Here is a 19,920-nt window from a genome sequence, read left to right as displayed (position 1 = left end):
TGATCAGGGCTCGAAAGCCAACTTCAGCCAGGATTTACTATCGTACCTGGAAGGTTTTCTTCACATGGTGCGACTCTCGTGGGCAGATTCCACTTCCCTATTCTCTTCCAAAGGTCCTCGGGTTCCTTCAGTCAGGCCTGGACGCCGGGCTATCCCTGGGCTCACTGAAGAGCCAGGTGTCAGCGCTTTCAGTGCTCTTTCAGAGGCGTATTGCTAACAAGCCGCAAGTGAAGACTTTTCTCCAAGGGGTTTCCCGATTGGTTCCCCCCTACAAACGTCCGTTGGAGACGTGGGACCTCAACCTGGTCTTGACAGCACTACAGTCACCTCCTTTTGAACCCCTTAGGGTGGTCTCACTCCGCTTTCTATCACAGAAAGTGGTTTTCCTGGTGGCAATCACCTCGCTACGCAGGGTGTCTGAACTTTCAGCTCTTTCCTGCAGACAACCCTTCCTGGTTTTTCATCAGGACAAGGTGGTTCTCCGTACAGTACCATCCTTCCTTCCGAAGGTCGTGTCCAGCTTCCACCTCAATGAGGAAATATCACTACCGTCTCTTTGCCCGGCTCCCGTTCATAGGGTAGAGAAGGCTCTGCATACGCTTGACCTTGTCAGGGCATTGCGTATTTACGTGTCTAGGACTGCTCCCTTCCGGAAGTCTGATTCACTTTTCCTTCTTCCAGATGGCGTTCGCAAGGGCCTACCGGCTTCCAAAGCCACCCTTGCTAGGTGGATCAAGTCCACCATTCAAGAGGCTTACCGCCTCAACAATTCTCCCCTTCCGGCCAGTATCACTGCACACTCTACGCGGGCGGTAGGGGCCTCTTGGGCCATTCGGTATCAAGCCTCAGCACATCAAGTGTGTAAGGCAGCCACTTGGACTAGCCTGCACACATTTACAAAACACTACAGAGTGCATACCCAGTCCTCAGCGGATGCGAGCCTGGGTAGACGGGTCCTGCAGGCGGCAGTACCCCAAGTCTTAGGGGACTGTCGGCACAATATTCGTCCACTGCTTCCCACCCAGGGACTGCTTTAGGACGTCCCACGGTTCTGTGTCCCCCAATAAGGCGACAGAGTAAAGGAGATTTTTGTGTACTCACCGTAAAATCTTTCTCTTAGCCTTTAATTGGGGGACACAGCTCCCACCCTGTAGCCCTTGCGGGCCGTTGTTACGGTTGGGTTCTCATATTGTTGTTTGAGCCTGTTTATAGTAGCCTTTTTTTTACAGGCATGGTTATGTTTCTGGTATATTCCTCCTAATGCTTTTGCACAAAACTGGAGAAGGCTGACGCCGTCCAGGGGTGTATACTGCAGAGGAGGAGCCAAAGTTAATCTTTTTCAGATTATGCATAGTGTCGCCTCCTAGTGGACAGCAGCATAACACCCACGGTTCTGTGTCCCCCAATTAAAGGCTAAGAGAGAGAGATTTTACGGTGAGTACACAAAAATCTCCTTATTTAACTGCTGTGACCCCTGTAGATCCAGTAGAGATTGCTTTGGCGGCTAGCAGTGGCTTTGGAAGTGATGACGGCGTTATCTGAATGTTACAGGACTGCTGCAGCTGTCAGGTGATCATCTGCTATTCCACTCACCTGACCTCTGCAGCCAGTCACATGCCAAGGTCTTGTGTTACTTTAGTTGAAAGCTTATGGAACTCTTTAAAATAATATGGATGTAAATAATGGAAGTAAGAGAATCTTAAGTGACTTGTAAAACATCCTTTAACATTTCTCAATAATAATGGATCATTTGAAGTTCGCTCTTGTACCTACATATTTTTAACAGTGCATTCTGGCTCAGCTTCCACAGGAGTATTGTGGTCTCACCTTCTCTGCTTCCCCTACAGGTACAGTAGCGGAGGGTGCTCCTATCATTCCAATCTCGGCTCAGTTGAAGTATAACATTGAAGTCGTATGTGAATATATTGTAAAGAAAATCCCAGTGCCTCTGAGAGACTTCACATCCGAGCCCAGACTTATAGGTAAGTCACTTATCTCATCCTTAAAGCTAAAGATTTTAAACCGGGTCTTCGGCATAAATGTGCGGTGGTCAGCGTCTGCTACTGGCAGCGATGCTGTGCCACTTTTATCAGGAAAACCAGAAGGGAATGTGTCATTACAGAAGTATAACCTGTAGGGTCTACTCTGCTCAAACAGAATTACAAGCCGATTATGTTAATCCAAAGTTTCCCACTTGATTGATGGAATAAAGAAACGCCTAGCTTTCTCACTTGATTGGGAAGCGCTACAATCATGCCATCCACAGGATATCAACATTGGGGACCAAAACAGCTTTTATTACTCCTAATGATCCTGACAATGGGGTCTTGAAATGCCTGTTTGAAATTGAAGATTGGGCAAGCATGCGCTCGTTTGCTCCATTCTTTCTTTATGGGTCTGCCAGAACACCATCATCTGGTTGTCTCTGGCACAGAAATAGAGAATAAAGGGAGCAGGACCGGTTGTCAAATTAATGATAAATGGCCACAACATAAATTGGCAACCTGTGAGATGAAGTCCGCACCGCTCGCCGGTTTATGCTGCAGGTTTTCAGATGAGATTTCATCAAATTTAATCTGCAACGTCGGTATTATTCTACTAAGCGATGGAATACCTTTGTCATAAAGATAACTGCATGGAAGCTGCATCTATTTATCCCTCAAAAAGGGACTGAAATGGATTTTAGTCCATGTACAGTCCTGACTTCACTGGGTGCCCTTTACCTAGGGCCATGCTGAACACAATACAAGTAGGCGCTTTTTTTGGCATCGCGCCTTTTGTGGTTCTACGTTATGTGGCTCAAAAATATTTTCTGTCTTCCCAGTCATCAGGTCTTTTGATGTGAACAAGCCAGGATGCGAGGTTGATGATCTGAAAGGTGGTGTAGCTGGTGGAAGTATTCTAAAAGGCGTATTAAAGGTATGGCTATTATCTAATATGGAGTTACAACCACGATCCAAAGTAATTCTGGGACCCCAAATAATGCAACAAAAAAGGAAAAGACTTGAAGAGAAGCCTGAAAAATATGGTGACCTTTATTAATAAACAAAAAATACATAAAAGATGAAAAAAAACAAGTAAAAACAGATGTGTACAATACCTCAAACCTAGCCAAGAAAGGAGGTAGGTATAATCTTTCTAACAGCGAAATATTAGACTAAGTATTGATATACCAAACATTAATAAAGTCTATGTAGCCCTCGGACCTCAAACCCCACATGTAGCACATTAAGTAATGCTAGTTTTGTATGAACAGTGTATTATCAGTGATTAAATTTCATCTACAGAGCATCTATGTAGTCATGTGATATATGATAAATATTCAAAAAAGATCACATTATATAGTAATACATAAAATGTGGAAAAAATGTGACCCACCAGGTCCGTCATCCAATATGGTGTGTATAGAGTGTGTTTGACCCCCCCACGCGTTACGCCACACGGTGTGGCTCCCTCATGGGTGAGATAATGTCAGATTGCATGCCCATATATATGTAATGTGACTAACAAACAAGTCTGTATCTAGTTAACTTTAATTAAGACTGCATCGTAACCAATGGACAGACAGTTGCAGTCCGGGTACGCTTTATCTTGTTGTTAAAGAAATGCATGTCATAATAATTCACACTGCCGAAAATGAGGTTGTGGAAAGCATCGGCGTGCAAGTCAGAGCGGAGCACATCAAAACTGGAAATCACACACCTGTCTCAACGGACTGCGTCACAATGTGACCCCAAATAATGGACATTAGATCAGCTTTGCTGTTTCACTGAACATGTTTTAAAAGGTCTAAATCTTTTACATTTGTTTCACTTAGTACATTTAATTTTATATAAACCCCATTCAGCCATTGTAATATTTTCAGGCTTTTCCCCAAATATATATTATTTTGGTTGTTTTTGAATATATAGGTCGGTCAAGAACTCGAGGTTCGCCCTGGCATAGTTTCTAAAGACAGTGAAGGAAAGCTCATGTGCAAGCCTATCTTCTCTAAAATTGTGTCTCTGTTTGCTGAGCACAATGATCTACAGTATGCTGCTCCCGGAGGCCTTATTGGTAAGAGACTATCAGTTTGGCCTTGTCTTCATTTTTTGAAGGGGTTTTTCTCTGTCATCAATACTCAGCTGGCAAACATAGTTTTGATTTCTTTACTAACCCTCCCCGGCTCCAGTGCTTTCTTCACCGCTGCCCCAGTGTCTGTTTGAAGCTAGCATTAATGTCAGTGCGACAGTGCTGAAGACAATCGCTGAGCTTGGCAGGTCTGCAGATGTAGATGGCATGAGTTGCTGAACTCCGTGATGGGCTGCAGCACTGTTGGTATAACGATAACGCTGCAGCCAAACATAAACCAGGGCAGTGTCCGAGTGCTGAACCCGGGGAGGGTAAGAAAAACGTAACAGAAGAAAATAGCATTTTTACACGGTAGTAAAAGTGTTCCTGTGTCCATCTGGTCTATATGGACACCAAGCCTCAGTGCTGTCTCGTGTGAAAATTAGACAACATAGCCATGTGAGGACACATTACTGATGCCTGGTCTGTATACCATCCCAATAAAGGCTGGAGAGCACGCTCACATGATAAGTGACTTGGCGTTCACAGTGGAAATTAAATCAGAGGCCTTTACTCATATGGCAGCAATTTCTACAGACTGGCCCTCGTCTTTTGACTAGCATCGCAGTCATTTATAATGTGTAGTTAAGAATTATTTGTCCACTTTTTTCTTTTCATGCAGGTGTTGGTACCAAGATTGATCCAACTTTGTGTCGTGCTGATCGTATGGTTGGGCAAGTATTAGGTGCAGTTGGAGCATTGCCTGAAATATTTACGGAGCTGGAAATCTCCTACTTCCTCCTGCGACGTCTCCTTGGAGTACGTACAGAGGGGGATAAAAAGGCTGCAAAGGTAAGGGCTTCACACAAGAGCAAAATGGCAAACTATCCAGCCTTGATCAATATTGTGGTATGTCCACATCCACTTCTTGAATTTCTATTCAATGTGTATTTTGTTCTTCAGGTTCAAAAACTGTCTAAGAATGAAGTTCTGATGGTCAACATTGGCTCTTTATCCACTGGTGGTCGTGTGAGTGCTGTGAAAGCGGATTTAGGAAAAATTGTGCTTACAAATCCAGTGTGCACAGAAGTAGGAGAGAAAATTGCTCTTAGCAGAAGAGTTGAGAAACATTGGCGGTAAGATTAAATATCTAGTGTAAGTTGTTGTGGTGTAGCATTAAAGGGGATTCGCCCTCTGCAGATTTTGAAGGAATTTCTTCAGTGTGTATTCAGAATCCATTATGTTGTATTAACACCCTAATGGACCTTTTGATTTTTTTTTTTTTTTGTAGGACTTGAGTAACAATTTGAAAGAATAATTTTGTAGCAAAATTTAAAATGCATCTTGCTGGTCTTTTGTGGTCATAAAAAAAAAATGTGAAAAAGACACACTTCATTTATTTTCCCAGCAATATTGCTCGATATCGGCAAAATAAAAAAAGTGTAATAACACAAAATTAAACCTTACAAATACTGAAAAATGATTTAATGTAATAAATGTTACAGCTCTTTAATCCACATGTCTAAAAAAAAAAAAAAAAAAAACCTAAACGTGCTATCGCTAGATCGCCTATACAATACACTGTGCTATGGTAGGATGTCTATTATATTTGTTATATATATCGCCAGCCTCTTATGGAACGTATGACCTGCTATGTAGGGGTCTCGTCTACACTGTAATATTTCAGTGTATTGGTAAATTGACGATCTCCTATGCAATGCTTCATAGAGGTGGTAACTTGGAAGACAGACAGACACCTATACTTAGGCTGCGTTTGCTGTGACAGCCCATCAGCACCCTGCAATCATGTTGCCAGGGTGGGTTAGGCAGATAAGCAACTGCCACCATGTGTTACTAACCTTGTAAATGCTGCTGTTCTGACTGACGTGGCTTCTAAAAGGTTCAACTGTTGTGGTTGGAATTAACTCAGACTGCAGCAAGTACTTTCAGGGGTTGACTGTCTGGAGCAGGTCAGCTCTGAGAACTCATTATATAATGATGGCTCACCACCTCTTTAAATGGTGGCAAGTGGTTAAGATGCTCCATGTTTTTAGCTTTAAAAAATGGTTTAAAATCAAGCCAATTAATAGAGTAAATGTAGACTACACGGTCTACTGGTGCCAAATCTGTCATCCAGCATGACTCTCTGTGATTAATTTAGTGCATACGATGTTATACCCCAAAAAACAAGCTTTATTTTCTGTAGGCAAGTGGGTTGGCGGTGCTGCCATCTGCCACTTGGTGCACTTACTACACACTCTCGCTTCTCAGTTGGTCAAGTAGCGTTCATGAGAAACCATCACAAGAGACAGTTGTTTTTTTAAGTCCCTCCCAATGTCCAAGACGATTTGGCGATGGCAAAATTTAAGGAGCAACCCGCCAACATCAAATTCTGTTTTCTATTAAATAAAACAGCTGCAAAAACCGTTTCAATGCTTTGGAAAGCTTATGGGAAGGAAGCTGTAAGCCAGGCAAGAATTTACCAGTGATTTGCTCAGTGGCCAAATGTCACTTAAAGATGAACCCCGTTCAGGTCACCCCACAACTTCCAGAACAGAAGAAAATATGCGAAAGTCCAGCATGTTTGATCATCACAAAACAATTGACAAATTGGAGGAAATAACTGGAATTTCCTGGAGTTCATGCCAAAGAATCATAACTGAAGATTTGAACATGAGACGCGTTGTTGTAAAGTTTGTTGCACGACCGCTTTCTGATAACCAGATGGAGAACCCTCTGAGGGTGTTAGGAATTGAAAGAACAGGCACAAACTGACCCTGATTTTTTTTTTTTTTTTGTAAAAAGTGATCACAGGAGCTAAATTTTAATGTTACGCTTATGATCCTGAAACAAAACAGCAGTCCAGCCAGTGGAAGACAGCTTCATCTCCTAGACAAACAAAGAACATGGCTGGTGAAATCAAATTTGAAGTCCCATGATTTTTTTTTTATATACATCAAAGGAGTCGTTCCCATTGAATTTGTTCCTCAGGGGACCACAGAGAGCCAACATTACTATCTGCAAGTGCTCAAGCGATTTTCTGGCGCAGTGAAGAAAAAAACGACCTGAATTGTGCCGATCGGGTGACTGGGTGCTTCATCATGACAACGCGCCTGCCCACACAGTGGTGAAAATCAACTCGTTTTTGGTGTTAAAGGGCATGACAACAGTTTCTCACTCCCTTACTCGCCCAACCTAACCCGCTGTGACTTCTTATTCCCAAGAATGAAGAAAAACCTAAAGGCAAAGCGTGTCCAGGACGTAGAAGAGGTTAAGAAAAAAAAATAGCTAGAGATACTTAACAGCAATAGTTCTAAACATTTTTTTTAAATATTTTTCTGAACAGTGGAAAAAATTGTTGGGACAAGAACATATCATCTAATGCAGGGGTCCTCAAACCTTTTAAACAGGGGGCCAGATCACGGTCCCTCGGACCATTGGAGGGCTGGAATATAGTTTTAAAAAAATGATGAACAAATTCCTATGCACACTGCACATATCTTATTTAGAAGTAATAAAACAAAATAAGAACAAATACAATATTAAAAATGAAGAAGTAAAGTTAAATCCTCAAATTTACCGATTTTAATTTTTTTTTGGGGGGGTTCTTCGAATATGCTACACTTTAAGTCATTTTTTTCTCTTTCTTGATATCGTTTCCTAGGGATTCAAAATTGCTATTAGTAAAATACCAACATATATACAGCACTACAAAAACAATATACCAGAAATAAAATTGCCCACACAGAGACATACAGACTGCATGCTCATCAATGCAGCCTGATCAGTGCCAATCAATGCAGCCTCACCAGTGCCCATATTGGTGGAACTCCACTTTTACCTCATGCTCAGACTGATGTGCTGCCAGAATCCCCAATAGGCAGCATTGGTCCCTAAAATGCAGGTAAATGTCCCCAATAGGCAGCATAGGTCCCTAATAGGCAGCACAGGTACCCAATAGGCAGGTAAATATCCCTAATAGGCAGCACAGGTCCCCAATAGGCAGGAAAATGTCCCCAAAAGGTAGCACAGGTCCCCAATAGGCAGGAAAATGTCCCCAAAAGGTAGCACAGGTCCCCAATAGGCAGGAAAATGTCCCCAAAAGGTAGCACGGGTCCCCAATAGGCAGGTAAATGTCCCCAATAGGCAGCACAGGTCCTCAATAGGCAGGTAAATGACCCTAAGGCTAAGTGCACACGTACCGGAACTCTCGTGGAAATTACCGCGAGAATTCCGGAATTCTATCCCGCTTGAAAATCGCATTTTAAATTCCCGCGATTTTCCCGCGGAAAAACTAGCATTTTGCAAGCGTATTTAGCTTGCAAAATGCTAGCGTTTTCCCAGCGATCTGTAGCATCGCTTGAAGAACTGATTGACAGGTTGGTCACACTCGTCAAACAGTGTTTGACTAGTGTGACCAACTTTTTACTACTGAGGCTGCCTATGCGGCATCAGTAGTAAAAGATAGAATGTAAAAAAAAAAATAAAAAATGGTGTTATTCTTACCTTCCGATGTCCCGCGCATCCGTTCCCAGTAATCCTTTGCGAAAATGCCCGCGATGACGTACATTCTTGCGGGATCGCGATGTCTCGCGGTAATTCGCGATGACCGCAAGACTTCGCGATCCCGCGAGAACGGACGCCATCGCGGGCATTTTCGCAAAGGCTTACCGGGAACGGGAGCATGGAGAGAGGCGGGAAGGCTGCGCGGGACGCCGGAAGGTAAGAATAACAATATTTTTTATTTTAAATTCTATTTTTTACAGGGATATGGTACCCAAAGCCCGGAGGACAGTCTCCTCTCCTCCGGACCATGGGTACCATCCGCAAATGTTCTGCTTACTTTCCGCGTGTTGGGCACAGCCACATGCGGGAAGTAAGCGGAACAATGCATTCCTATGGGTATGGGATCGCCGCGATTCCGCAAATGAGCATGCTGCGTTTTTTACCGCGAAGCGATTCCGCCGTGGTAAAAACCGCAGCATTATCACAGCATTGCGGGATCCCATAGGAATGCATGGGATGCTTATTTTTCTCGTTTTCGCGGCAAAATCGCGCGGTTAAAACCGCCGCGAAAAAAATGCCACGTGTGAATTCAGCCTAATAAGCAGCACAGGTCCCCAAAAGGTCGCACAGGCCCCCAATAGGCAGGAGAATGGCCCCCAATAGGCAGCATAGGTCCCCAATAGGCAGGTAAATGTCCCCAATAGGCAGGAAAATGTCCACAATAGGCAGCACAGGTCCCCAATAGGCAGGTAAATGACCCCAATAAGCAGCACAGGTCCCCAACAGGCAGGAAAATGTCCCCAAAAGGCAGCACAGGCCCCCAATAGGCAGGAAAATGTCTCCAAAAGGTCGCACAGGCCCCCAATAGGAAGGTAAATGTCCCCAATAGGCAGCATAGGTCCCCAATAGGAAGGTAAATGTCCCCAATAGGCAGGAAAATGTCCCCAATAGGTAGCACAGGTCCCCAATAGGCAGGAAAATGTCCCCAATAGGCAGGTAAATGACTCCCCAACAGGCAGGAAAATGTCCCCAAAAGGTCGCACAGGCCCCCAATAGGTAGCATAGGTCCCAATAGGCAGCACAGGTCCCCAATAGACAGGTAAATGACCCCAATAAGCAGCACAGGTCCCCAACAGGCAGGAAAATGTCCCCAAAAGGTCGCACAGGCCCCCAATAGGCAGGAAAATGTCCCCAATAGGCAGCATAGGTCCCCAATAGGAAGGTAAATGTCCCCAATAGCAGGGCTGTGGAGTCGGTAAGCCACAGTTGCGACTCCGACTCCTGGATTTTTTCAGGCTCAGGCTCCGACTCCGACTCCTTCATAAATGGCCAATTCATAACAACAAATTTACTGTTGTAAAATATTAAACCTCGTGCTTATTCAGTTTCTCACCATCATATAAGTAATCAGACCACTTAGAGCAAAAACTACATTTATTAGAATACAATTAGAATATAGCAAATAACTTTTATAAACTTTTCTAAACTAAGTAAATATGCAATAAACACTTTTATGCAGTTAATAAGAAGAAATCTATAAATTTGTCCTCAGAAAAAGTATTGCCTCTGTCAGATCCTCCTTCATGGATGCCCTCAAATCTGATCTAATTATTTTGAGAGCAGAGAACAACCTCTCTACACTAACTTGTGTTGGTGGCAAAGCAGTAACCACTCGGGCAACATCTCTGACAATGTCAGGATACAGAGGAATCGCTTGTTGCACTGTTATTTTTGATGAACGGTCAAATTTATCAATTTCTTTTAGTGCACATGAAAAATTCTGCTGAAATGTACTGGCTGTGTTCCTTGATGGGGATGACTCCAGGGCTGTGGAGTCGGAGTCGTGGAGTCGGAGTTAGTTTTGGTTGGAGTCGGTAGAAATGTACCGACTCCAGCTTTAAAAAAAAATGTATTAATATTTCATAATTGAACTTTCATATGAATTTTATAAATGTTACTCAAATATATATGTTCTATCAAACTATGAACAACAGTGATAAGCAGTTCTGCTGGAGATAGACATTTCTTACTTCTTGTGTGTCACTGTTCTCCACTGCCCTTATCTAATCTTATACTTGGTTAACCTCATGCTGCCCCAACCCCCCTACTTACAATGTATGAAACTGAAAGTGAAAATGTGTTGCAAATTCTTAGTAGTAAAGCTCCTCCTCTAGACTAGATCATACTAGGTGTGCGTCTTCCAAGCATCTCACAGCTGCCTGCTACTCAGAAGAGGAAGACTGTAAGAAGTATTATCCTTTCAACAAACTTTGCATCAGTTAACTGTGAGTACATGAGGAATAATAACAGTATTACTGACCACTATATCAGTTGTACGACCTGGCAATAATTTTGTACAATTGTTTTTAGGAAAAACAATTGTCATTTGGATTGTGAATGCAGAATTAAAAACCTGAGAATGTCAAAGAAGCATGACATTAAATCAGCTGTATTTGAACATTTCACCATCACTCAAGATAGAAAACATTATGTCTGTCAGTGTATGACAAATGATCCAGACGAAAACAAATGCTGTGAAGCCAAGATGAGTGCATATTCAGGCAAAGATAAAAATGCTCCTACCAGAGCTTCTAATCTAAAGAGACATTTACAGCGCTTTCTTCCAGAAGTACTGAACGCAGTGGATGAGAAAGACTGCATCCAAACCAATGAACCAGTGCCCAGCTCTTCCAGCCAAACAAAGGAGCAGAGAACTTTGCAGCCATCAGTTGCAAGATATTTTGTCAGTGACAAAGTTACTGTGACAATGACAGTAGATACATTTAAAAAACAGATCATAGAGCTTGTTGTAAAGGATAGTGTGCCTATTTCATTATTTTCACGACCAGCTTTTATGTGTCTGAATGGGGAAATGGCCCGCAAGCTTGGTGTTTCTCTGGAGAGAGAGAGTATTAGAAAATTAGTAATCGAAGAAGCTTTTAAACAAAAGGAAGAACTTAAAAAAAACTCTCAAGGGACGCTTTCTGTTTCTTAAAATGGATGCCTGCACACGTCACAGAGTGAACTATTTTGCCATCAATGTCCGATTTGTTTGTGACAAAAATGAAATAGTTACCAAGACATTGGCAGTAAAAGACACCAAAGCTCATCACACCAGTGAGTTTCTCCAGGTCTTGGTGGAAAAGGTTCTGCAAGACTATGAACTTAAAAAAGAGCAAGTTCTTTCTGTCGTAACTGACAATGCTTCAAATATGATAAGTACTATTAAGCTAATGAATGAGAGTAATGATGGTGACCAGCAGCTAGAAGAACATTCTGGGTCCACAGACACAGAAATGTTTGAAATAGAGGAACACAGTATTGTAACTGAGGAGCAAACTGAAGTTGCTTCAGATGAACAGCAACATGATAGTTTAGATCTTGTTGAAACTGTGTCAATATGTTCTTTCATTCATCACATGCGCTGTGTTGTGCATACGCTACAGCTGGCTATAAGAGACAGTCTGCAAGAAGGACATGCTGCTGCACTGATTGGCAAGGTGAGAAAATTGGCTACTGTTGCCAGAACCCCTAAAGTTGACTCAATTTTGAAGAGACGTGCTGGAAAAGGGGCAATTATTGATCAAGCCACACGATGGGGCAGTACTTACTTAATGATTCAGCGCTTGGTTGAACTGAAAACCTTTCTTGTAGACATGGCTAACCCTCAACTGACGCTAAATGAAAGTCAGTGGAATCAGGTGACTGAGCTGGAAAAATTGCTAGAGCACCCATTTACAGTGACTAAAAAATTACAAGCAGAGGACTTAACTCCAGGTATTTTCTTAAAGGAGTGGAAGAACCTGATGTTTCGCCTGTCCCAAAGAGGAGGGTTAATTGCAAGTGGCATTGCTACATCAATGAAACGGAGAGAGGAGCTACTATTACAAAATAACATTCTTTTGGCAGCTGTTTATGTAGACCCAATGCATCGGATTCTTCTAGATGATCAACAGCTAAGTAAAGGAAAAGAAGCTCTGTTTGAAATAGCAGTAAGGATGAAAGGGTTGCAGAACAGTCAGGAGGAACAAGAAGAATTTGGTCGTCCTGCCACATCTTCACCCTCATCATCAACTGATGAAGAATTTAATTTCGAAAAATATTTGGATCACAAGGACCGTGCAAAGCGTTCCCGCATAGAAGAGTCATCCCCATCAAGGAACACAGCCAGTACATTTCAGCAGAATTTTTCATGTGCACTAAAAGAAATTGAGAAATTTGACCGTTCATCAAAAATAACAGTGCAACAAGCGATTCCTCTGTATCCTGACATTGTCAGAGATGTTGCCCGAGTGGTTACTGCTTTGCCACCAACACAAGTTAGTGTAGAGAGGTTGTTCTCTGCTCTCAAAATAATTAGATCAGATTTGAGGGCATCCGTGAAGGAGGATCTGACAGAGGCAATACTTTTTCTGAGGACAAATTTATAGATTTCTTCTTATTAACTGCATAAAAGTGTTTATTGCATATTTACTTACAGTTTAGAAAAGTTTATAAAAGTTATTTGCTATATTCTAATTGTATTCTAATAAATGTAGTTTTTGCTCTAAGTGGTCTGATTACTTATATGATGTGAGAAACTGAATAAGCACGATGTTTAATATTTTACAACAGTAAATTTGTTATGAATTGGCCATTTATGAAGGAGTCGGAGCCGGAGTCGGAGCCTGATAAAATCCAGGAGTCGGAGTCGCAACTGTGGCTTACCGACTCCACAGCCCTGGATGACTCTTCTATGCGGGAACGCTTTGCACGGTCCTTGTGATCCAAATATTTTTCGAAATTAAATTCTTCATCAGTTGATGATGAGGGTGAAGATGTGGCAGGACGACCAAATTCTTCTTGTTCCTCCTGACTGTTCTGCAACCCTTTCATCCTTACTGCTATTTCAAACAGAGCTTCTTTTCCTTTACTTAGCTGTTGATCATCTAGAAGAATCCGATGCATTGGGTCTACATAAACAGCTGCCAAAAGAATGTTATTTTGTAATAGTAGCTCCTCTCTCCGTTTCATTGATGTAGCAATGCCACTTGCAATTAACCCTCCTCTTTGGGACAGGCGAAACATCAGGTTCTTCCACTCCTTTAAGAAAATACCTGGAGTTAAGTCCTCTGCTTGTAATTTTTTAGTCACTGTAAATGGGTGCTCTAGCAATTTTTCCAGCTCAGTCACCTGATTCCACTGACTTTCATTTAGCGTCAGTTGAGGGTTAGCCATGTCTACAAGAAAGGTTTTCAGTTCAACCAAGCGCTGAATCATTAAGTAAGTACTGCCCCATCGTGTGGCTTGATCAATAATTGCCCCTTTTCCAGCACGTCTCTTCAAAATTGAGTCAACTTTAGGGGTTCTGGCAACAGTAGCCAATTTTCTCACCTTGCCAATCAGTGCAGCAGCATGTCCTTCTTGCAGACTGTCTCTAGCCAGATGTAGCGTATGCACAACACAGCGCATGTGATGAATGAAAGAACATATTGACACAGTTTCAACAAGATCATCTAAACTATCATGTTGCTGTTCATCTGAAGCAACTTCAGTTTGCTCCTCAGTTACAATACTGTGTTCCTCTATTTCAAACATTTCTGTGTCTGTGGACCCAGAATGTTCTTCTAGCTGCTGGTCACCATCATTACTCTCATTCATTAGCTTAATAGTACGTATCATATTTGAAGCATTGTCAGTTACGACAGAAAGAACTTGCTCTTTTTTAAGTTCATAGTCTTGCAGAACCTTTTCCACCAAGACCTGGAGAAACTCACTGGTGTGATGAGCTTTGGTGTCTTTTACTGCCAATGTCTTGGTAACTATTTCATTTTTGTCACAAACAAATCGGACATTGATGGCAAAATAGTTCACTCTGTGACGTGTGCAGGCATCCATTTTAAGAAACAGAAAGCGTCCCTTGAGAGTTTTTTTAAGTTCTTCCTTTTGTTTAAAAGCTTCTTCGATTACTAATTTTCTAATACTCTCTCTCTCCAGAGAAACACCAAGCTTGCGGGCCATTTCCCCATTCAGACACATAAAAGCTGGTCGTGAAAATAATGAAATAGGCACACTATCCTTTACAACAAGCTCTATGATCTGTTTTTTAAATGTATCTACTGTCATTGTCACAGTAACTTTGTCACTGACAAAATATCTTGCAACTGATGGCTGCAAAGTTCTCTGCTCCTTTGTTTGGCTGGAAGAGCTGGGCACTGGTTCATTGGTTTGGATGCAGTCTTTCTCATCCACTGCTTTCAGTACTTCTGGATGAAAGCGCTGTAAATGTCTCTTTAGATTAGAAGCTCTGGTAGGAGCATTTTTATCTTTGCCTGAATATGCACTCATCTTGGCTTCACAGCATTTGTTTTCGTCTGGATCATTTGTCATACACTGACAGACATAATGTTTTCTATCTTGAGTGATGGTGAAATGTTCAAATACAGCTGATTTAATGTGATGCTTCTTTGACATTCTCAGGTTTTTAATTCTGCATTCACAATCCAAATGACAATTGTTTTTCCTAAAAACAATTGTACAAAATTATTGCCAGGTCGTACAACTGATATAGTGGTCAGTAATACTGTTGTTATTCCTCATGTACTCACAGTTAACTGATGCAAAGTTTGTTGAAAGGATAATACTTCTTACAGTCTTCCTCTTCTGAGTAGCAGGCAGCTGTGAGATGCTTGGAAGACGCACACCTAGTATGATCTAGTCTAGAGGAGGAGCTTTACTACTAAGAATTTGCAACACATTTTCACTTTCAGTTTCATACATTGTAAGTAGGGGGGTTGGGGCAGCATGAGGTTAACCAAGTATAAGATTAGATAAGGGCAGTGGAGAACAGTGACACACAAGAAGTAAGAAATGTGTCTATCTCCAGCAGAACTGCTTATCACTGTTGTTCATAGTTTGATAGAACATATATATTTGAGTAACATTTATAAAATTCATATGATAAGTTCAATTATGAAATATTAATACATTTTTTTTTTTAAAGCTGGAGTCGGTACATTTCTACCGACTCCAACTCCAACCAAAACTAACTCCGACTCTGACTCCACAGCCCTTCCCAATAGGTAGCATAGGTCCCTAATAGGCAGAAAAATGTCTCCAAAAGGTCGCACAGACACACAATAGGCAGGAAAATGTCCCCAATAGGAAGGTAAATGTCCCCAATAGGCAGCATAGGTCCCTAATAGGCAGGAAAATGTCTCCAAAAGGTCGCACAGGCCCACAATAGGCAGGAAAATGTCCCCAATAGGACCTGGCGTTAAAAAAAAAAAAAAAAAAGAAGTACTCACCTATGTCCCCCGCTACTCTGAAGAGGCGCCCGCTCATCTCCATCTTCTTCCGGCACAGGCGGTGTGATGACAGTCACGTCGTCTGTGTGCACTGTGCTGCATACGGAGGGCTGCGCAATGCCTTTCCTCGGCACCTCGTCCCGCCCGCGATTACAGGGCCCGCCGGCGTTGAACTGCAGGGGCCGGATAAAAGTCCTCGGCGGGCCGTAGTTTTACGACCCCTGATCTAATGAAAAGTAGTTTGACGGGGAGTAGTGTTTTCAAGATGATATATTGAATAAAAAAAGTAGTCATTTTTTGGGGGGTATCCCCTCATATTTAATGGAATCTTTCACCATGTTTTCCTTCAGCTATATCCGCCACGTATCAGTCATCTTTAATAGCACTCCTGCAACCTCTCCGTAAGAGACCAGCTGCCCCTATACTTTAGAAAATGCTTTTCCTAATCATGCCATCTGGTCTGGTGGGGTTCTCTAGACTGTGCCCTCCTGCATTGAATGACATGGCTGACATCATGAACACAGCGTGTTGTGCATATGCGGCATTTGTTCCCTATTGTGCAGACATGAAGGTTGAACAGACTGGATTTCATAGGAGACATTAGTCACATCAATAAAGGCATGAAAGATGGCGACTTTAGGGCACATGGGAGGCGCTGAGCACAGTCTGGAGACGTCCATTGAACCAGAAGGTGCCAATTAGAACAATTATAAAAGGTGTTTTCTTAGGTTTGCATGGCAGGATGGCTCTAAAGTTACAGGAAAACCACTGAAAGGTGGTGATGGCTAAAATAGGGAAAATCTGGTGACAGTCCAAGTAGTCCCAGTCTAATTACACACAGGATTAGTAAATCTGCCCTATTTTGCCAAGAAAATATAAAAAATATCAGAAAAATAAGCAGCTAATGGAGAGGTGAAGAGTAAGAAGTGGCAAATAACACGCTTTCCGTGTGGCTAAATAATGACTTTTGGAGGGTGGAGGCGGCTGAAGTTCCCCTTCACATGAGTGATGTATCTCATTTTGTATGAACCACTATCACTGGAACTTCCTGAGAAGCCAGTTTGATACACAGTGAGATTCATTCACAAGGTGCCCCGAATATTCTGTTTTTAGCTCTCATTAGGATGAAGCCCAAAAATAGGTCTAATACCTTGACGTGTGATCGACTGCATTACAAACGATGCTGGATGTAATCTCTGTTTTCTGCCTGACACATTTCGATGGCTTGTTCCATGTTCTTGTATGTATCAACAAGCATATCGGGGGAGGGAATAATAGCAGTAATTTCATATTGGATGTTTTTCTTGAAACCTTCCAAAGAGGCTTATTCGGATAAACCTTTCCTTTGAGCCTGCCCCACAGGAAGAAGTTTAGTGGTGGCCAAAGTCCCTATGAATTTACTCTGTTGTTAAGCACTCCATTTCAGCCATACTACTTGCCGATGTGTGACATGTTGGTCCATCTTGCCGGAAGTAATCTTTCGTTAACCCATGATCGTCCAGTTGATTCACAAACTGTTCAGAAATGTTCAGGTACACAATAGAGTCCCGGTGATGTAAAAGAAAATAAGGCCTATGATGCACAACCGAGACGTGCCCCATGCACCAACTTTTTGATCATGGGGTCTTTTTTGGTGAGTTGCAAAGGGATTTTCAGCAGCCCATATGCTGGTGTTTTGAGAGTTATCATAACCCTACAAATGGAACCATGCCTCATCTGAAAACCATCCATATACTAACGTGCACATTGCTTCATCCTAGCAAGAGGTATTACAGAATATTCTGGGCCTCTTTCGAGTCGAGTGAATCTCCTCCATGATCCTTGTTGCTCTCTGTACTGCAGTCTTCATGAGTATTTCCAATATTCACAACTTTATATTTGCCGGTGCCTGCAGAAGCCCTCTGGATATCATTACTGTGATCATGGTTATATATTTTCCCATTGTATACATTATTTTGACATCTATTTTTTTTTTCCTCTGCAGTTTGATTGGCTGGGGTCAGATAAGAAGAGGAGTGACAATAAAGCCAACCATAGATGACGACTAGAGACAAACACCCTGATGCTGCTAAAAATGTTTTGTGTTTTTTTTTTTTTAAAAAAAGAGACACTTGCTTTATATTTATTCGGCAAGTGCTACTTACTCAGAATAAATTAACTCTTCATGCAACAGAAGTCTTTAATATTTACAGGCCCCAAATTCTAATTTATAACTGAGCAGGTTCTCAGCACAAGAACACTTGATGCTGTCCAGACATCACCTGCTGTGTAACACATAAATTGGATGCTTTTCTTACAAAATATACAGTTTTATTGTATTCTGCCTGAGGTGGTTGAAGTCCTCTGAATAAACTTCAAAAGACCAAGTGATTTGTTATTCTTACTAACTGGGTATATAATCGGACAAAAAAATGTTGGCATGTTCATTTATTTAGAATATTGTTTAGTCTTCTAAATGAGTTGATTGGTTTTATGCCAGAAAACTGTGAGTGAACAAGAAATTTAATGAGTGGTGATAATTGTCAGTGGGCACCCTTGTAATAAATGGCCACAAGTCCACCAGACATGGAGCTGCTTTTTGCTCTGGATAGTAGAACCCTAGACAACATCCAAAAGCTCTAACTGTAAGTTACGTTCTGTGAATAGATGTAATTTTAAATGAAAATAGGTTATGGACACAGGTTGCCTTCTTCATGTGCTACCTGGTCACAGAGCATGTATGTTTCACACAAATCAGTCAATGGTGGACATGCATAAATCCCACCGAAGCCAGTTTTTCCCTATACATTGACAGCACTGTACAGAGAGAATCACCTACAGAATAAAGAGGCGGAACCTATCTGTACGCCTCGGTGTTTCCTGTTCCTGTGGAGACCTACAACCCTGGAGGGTGAAGAATGATGTTCCTAGAGATTTTTTTTTTTTCCTCAGAAGTTGAAGGAGGCTTTTCCCGGGTGAGCAGTTGACGTGGGATCCCTTGTTCTCATTGATTCTGTGACTTCCCTGTCTTTCCATGCAGCTGCTGGAATAGGGAGAGGATGACGCTCTGCTCCCTGTAGGCTGTTTCAGGGACCGGAAGTCGGGGCCGGGTATGTGGGTCAGTCTAAGGCTAGTTTCACATTAGCGCTTTAGAGCGCAGCGACGGCCCGCGCACGGCTGCCACTAAGCCCCGCCCCCTGCCGCGCCTCCGCCGGTAGCTCCGCCTACCGGTGCATGACGCATACGTCCTGCGTTCTCTATCTTTATCGCTGGGGGCGAAGGCCGTGCGCAGTATGCGTTTGGCGGCGCATGCGTCCATTTCACGGTGCGCCGACCAGCGCCGAACACAACCTGCTGCAGTTTGGTTGCACTCGGCGCACCGTGAAAAGGACGCATGCGCCGCCAAACGCATACTGCGCACGGCCTGCGCCCCCAGTGATAAAGATAGGGGACGCATGCAGCGTCATGCGCCGGGAGGCGCGGCAGGGGGCGGGGCTTAGCGGCGGCCGTGCGCGGGCCGTCGCTGCGCTCAAAAGCGTTAATGTGAAACTAGCCTAAGTTTGAAAAGTGTGTCAGTATTTCGGTTGATAACACTCACCCTAAAGTGTGTTCATTCTCCAATTGGAGTAGCAGTCTGTACCCCCCCCCCCCCCCATTGAAAACACCTCCCCGACGGATGCAAGGGGGTGAGTACTCCTTCCAGCTGGCAGTAAATGTGCAGTTATGATGGGAAACTGCAGCATAGATAGCATGGTTCTTTCGCATGCATAGGCATGTGGTGAGTATTTCAGATCTATCATTCTGATTATTTATATACGGTATACCTTAGGATAGACCTAGAAAGGCGGTGGCAAAGAGCAAGAACAAGGAATGTGCCTCATGAAGCGGAAATTTGCCTAAGGCCGGGATCACACGTGAGAAACTCGGACAAGTCTCGCAACTTAATACCCAACACTGCCGCTGGCACTCGGGAGTGGAGCGTGCGGCTGCATAGAAATAAATGCAGCTGCACGCTCCGCTGCCGGGTGTTGGCGTGCGAGTTTCTCAAGTCTGACCCCGGCCTAAAGCATATACTAAAAGCCTTTTGTCTTGAATCTCC

At 42.8% G+C, this 19,920-nt stretch overlaps 1 protein-coding gene across 1 annotated transcript in view; it reads left to right on the top strand.

Moving 5' to 3' along the window:
• EIF2S3 (eukaryotic translation initiation factor 2 subunit gamma) overlaps window positions 1-18,208 on the top strand; it is a 37,426-nt gene extending 19,218 nt beyond the window's left edge. The window contains exons 7-12 of the mRNA XM_073565816.1: window positions 1,848-1,982; window positions 2,825-2,919; window positions 3,912-4,056; window positions 4,733-4,902; window positions 5,014-5,186; window positions 17,827-18,208. Coding sequence (XP_073421917.1) covers window positions 1,848-1,982; window positions 2,825-2,919; window positions 3,912-4,056; window positions 4,733-4,902; window positions 5,014-5,186; window positions 17,827-17,890 — 782 coding nt within the window. The 3' untranslated portion in view covers window positions 17,891-18,208. The remainder of the gene's footprint in view (window positions 1-1,847; window positions 1,983-2,824; window positions 2,920-3,911; window positions 4,057-4,732; window positions 4,903-5,013; window positions 5,187-17,826) is intronic.
• The last annotated feature ends 1,712 nt before the right edge of the window (window positions 18,209-19,920 follow it).

This window comes from Dendrobates tinctorius, unplaced genomic scaffold (assembly GCF_039654945.1).
Source record: "Dendrobates tinctorius isolate UK_male_01 unplaced genomic scaffold, ASM3965494v1 ptg000016l, whole genome shotgun sequence".
Lineage (NCBI taxonomy): Eukaryota > Metazoa > Chordata > Amphibia > Anura > Dendrobatidae > Dendrobates > Dendrobates tinctorius.
Note: the sequence above shows the minus strand (reverse complement) of the source record. Positions and strands in the feature narration are given on the sequence as shown.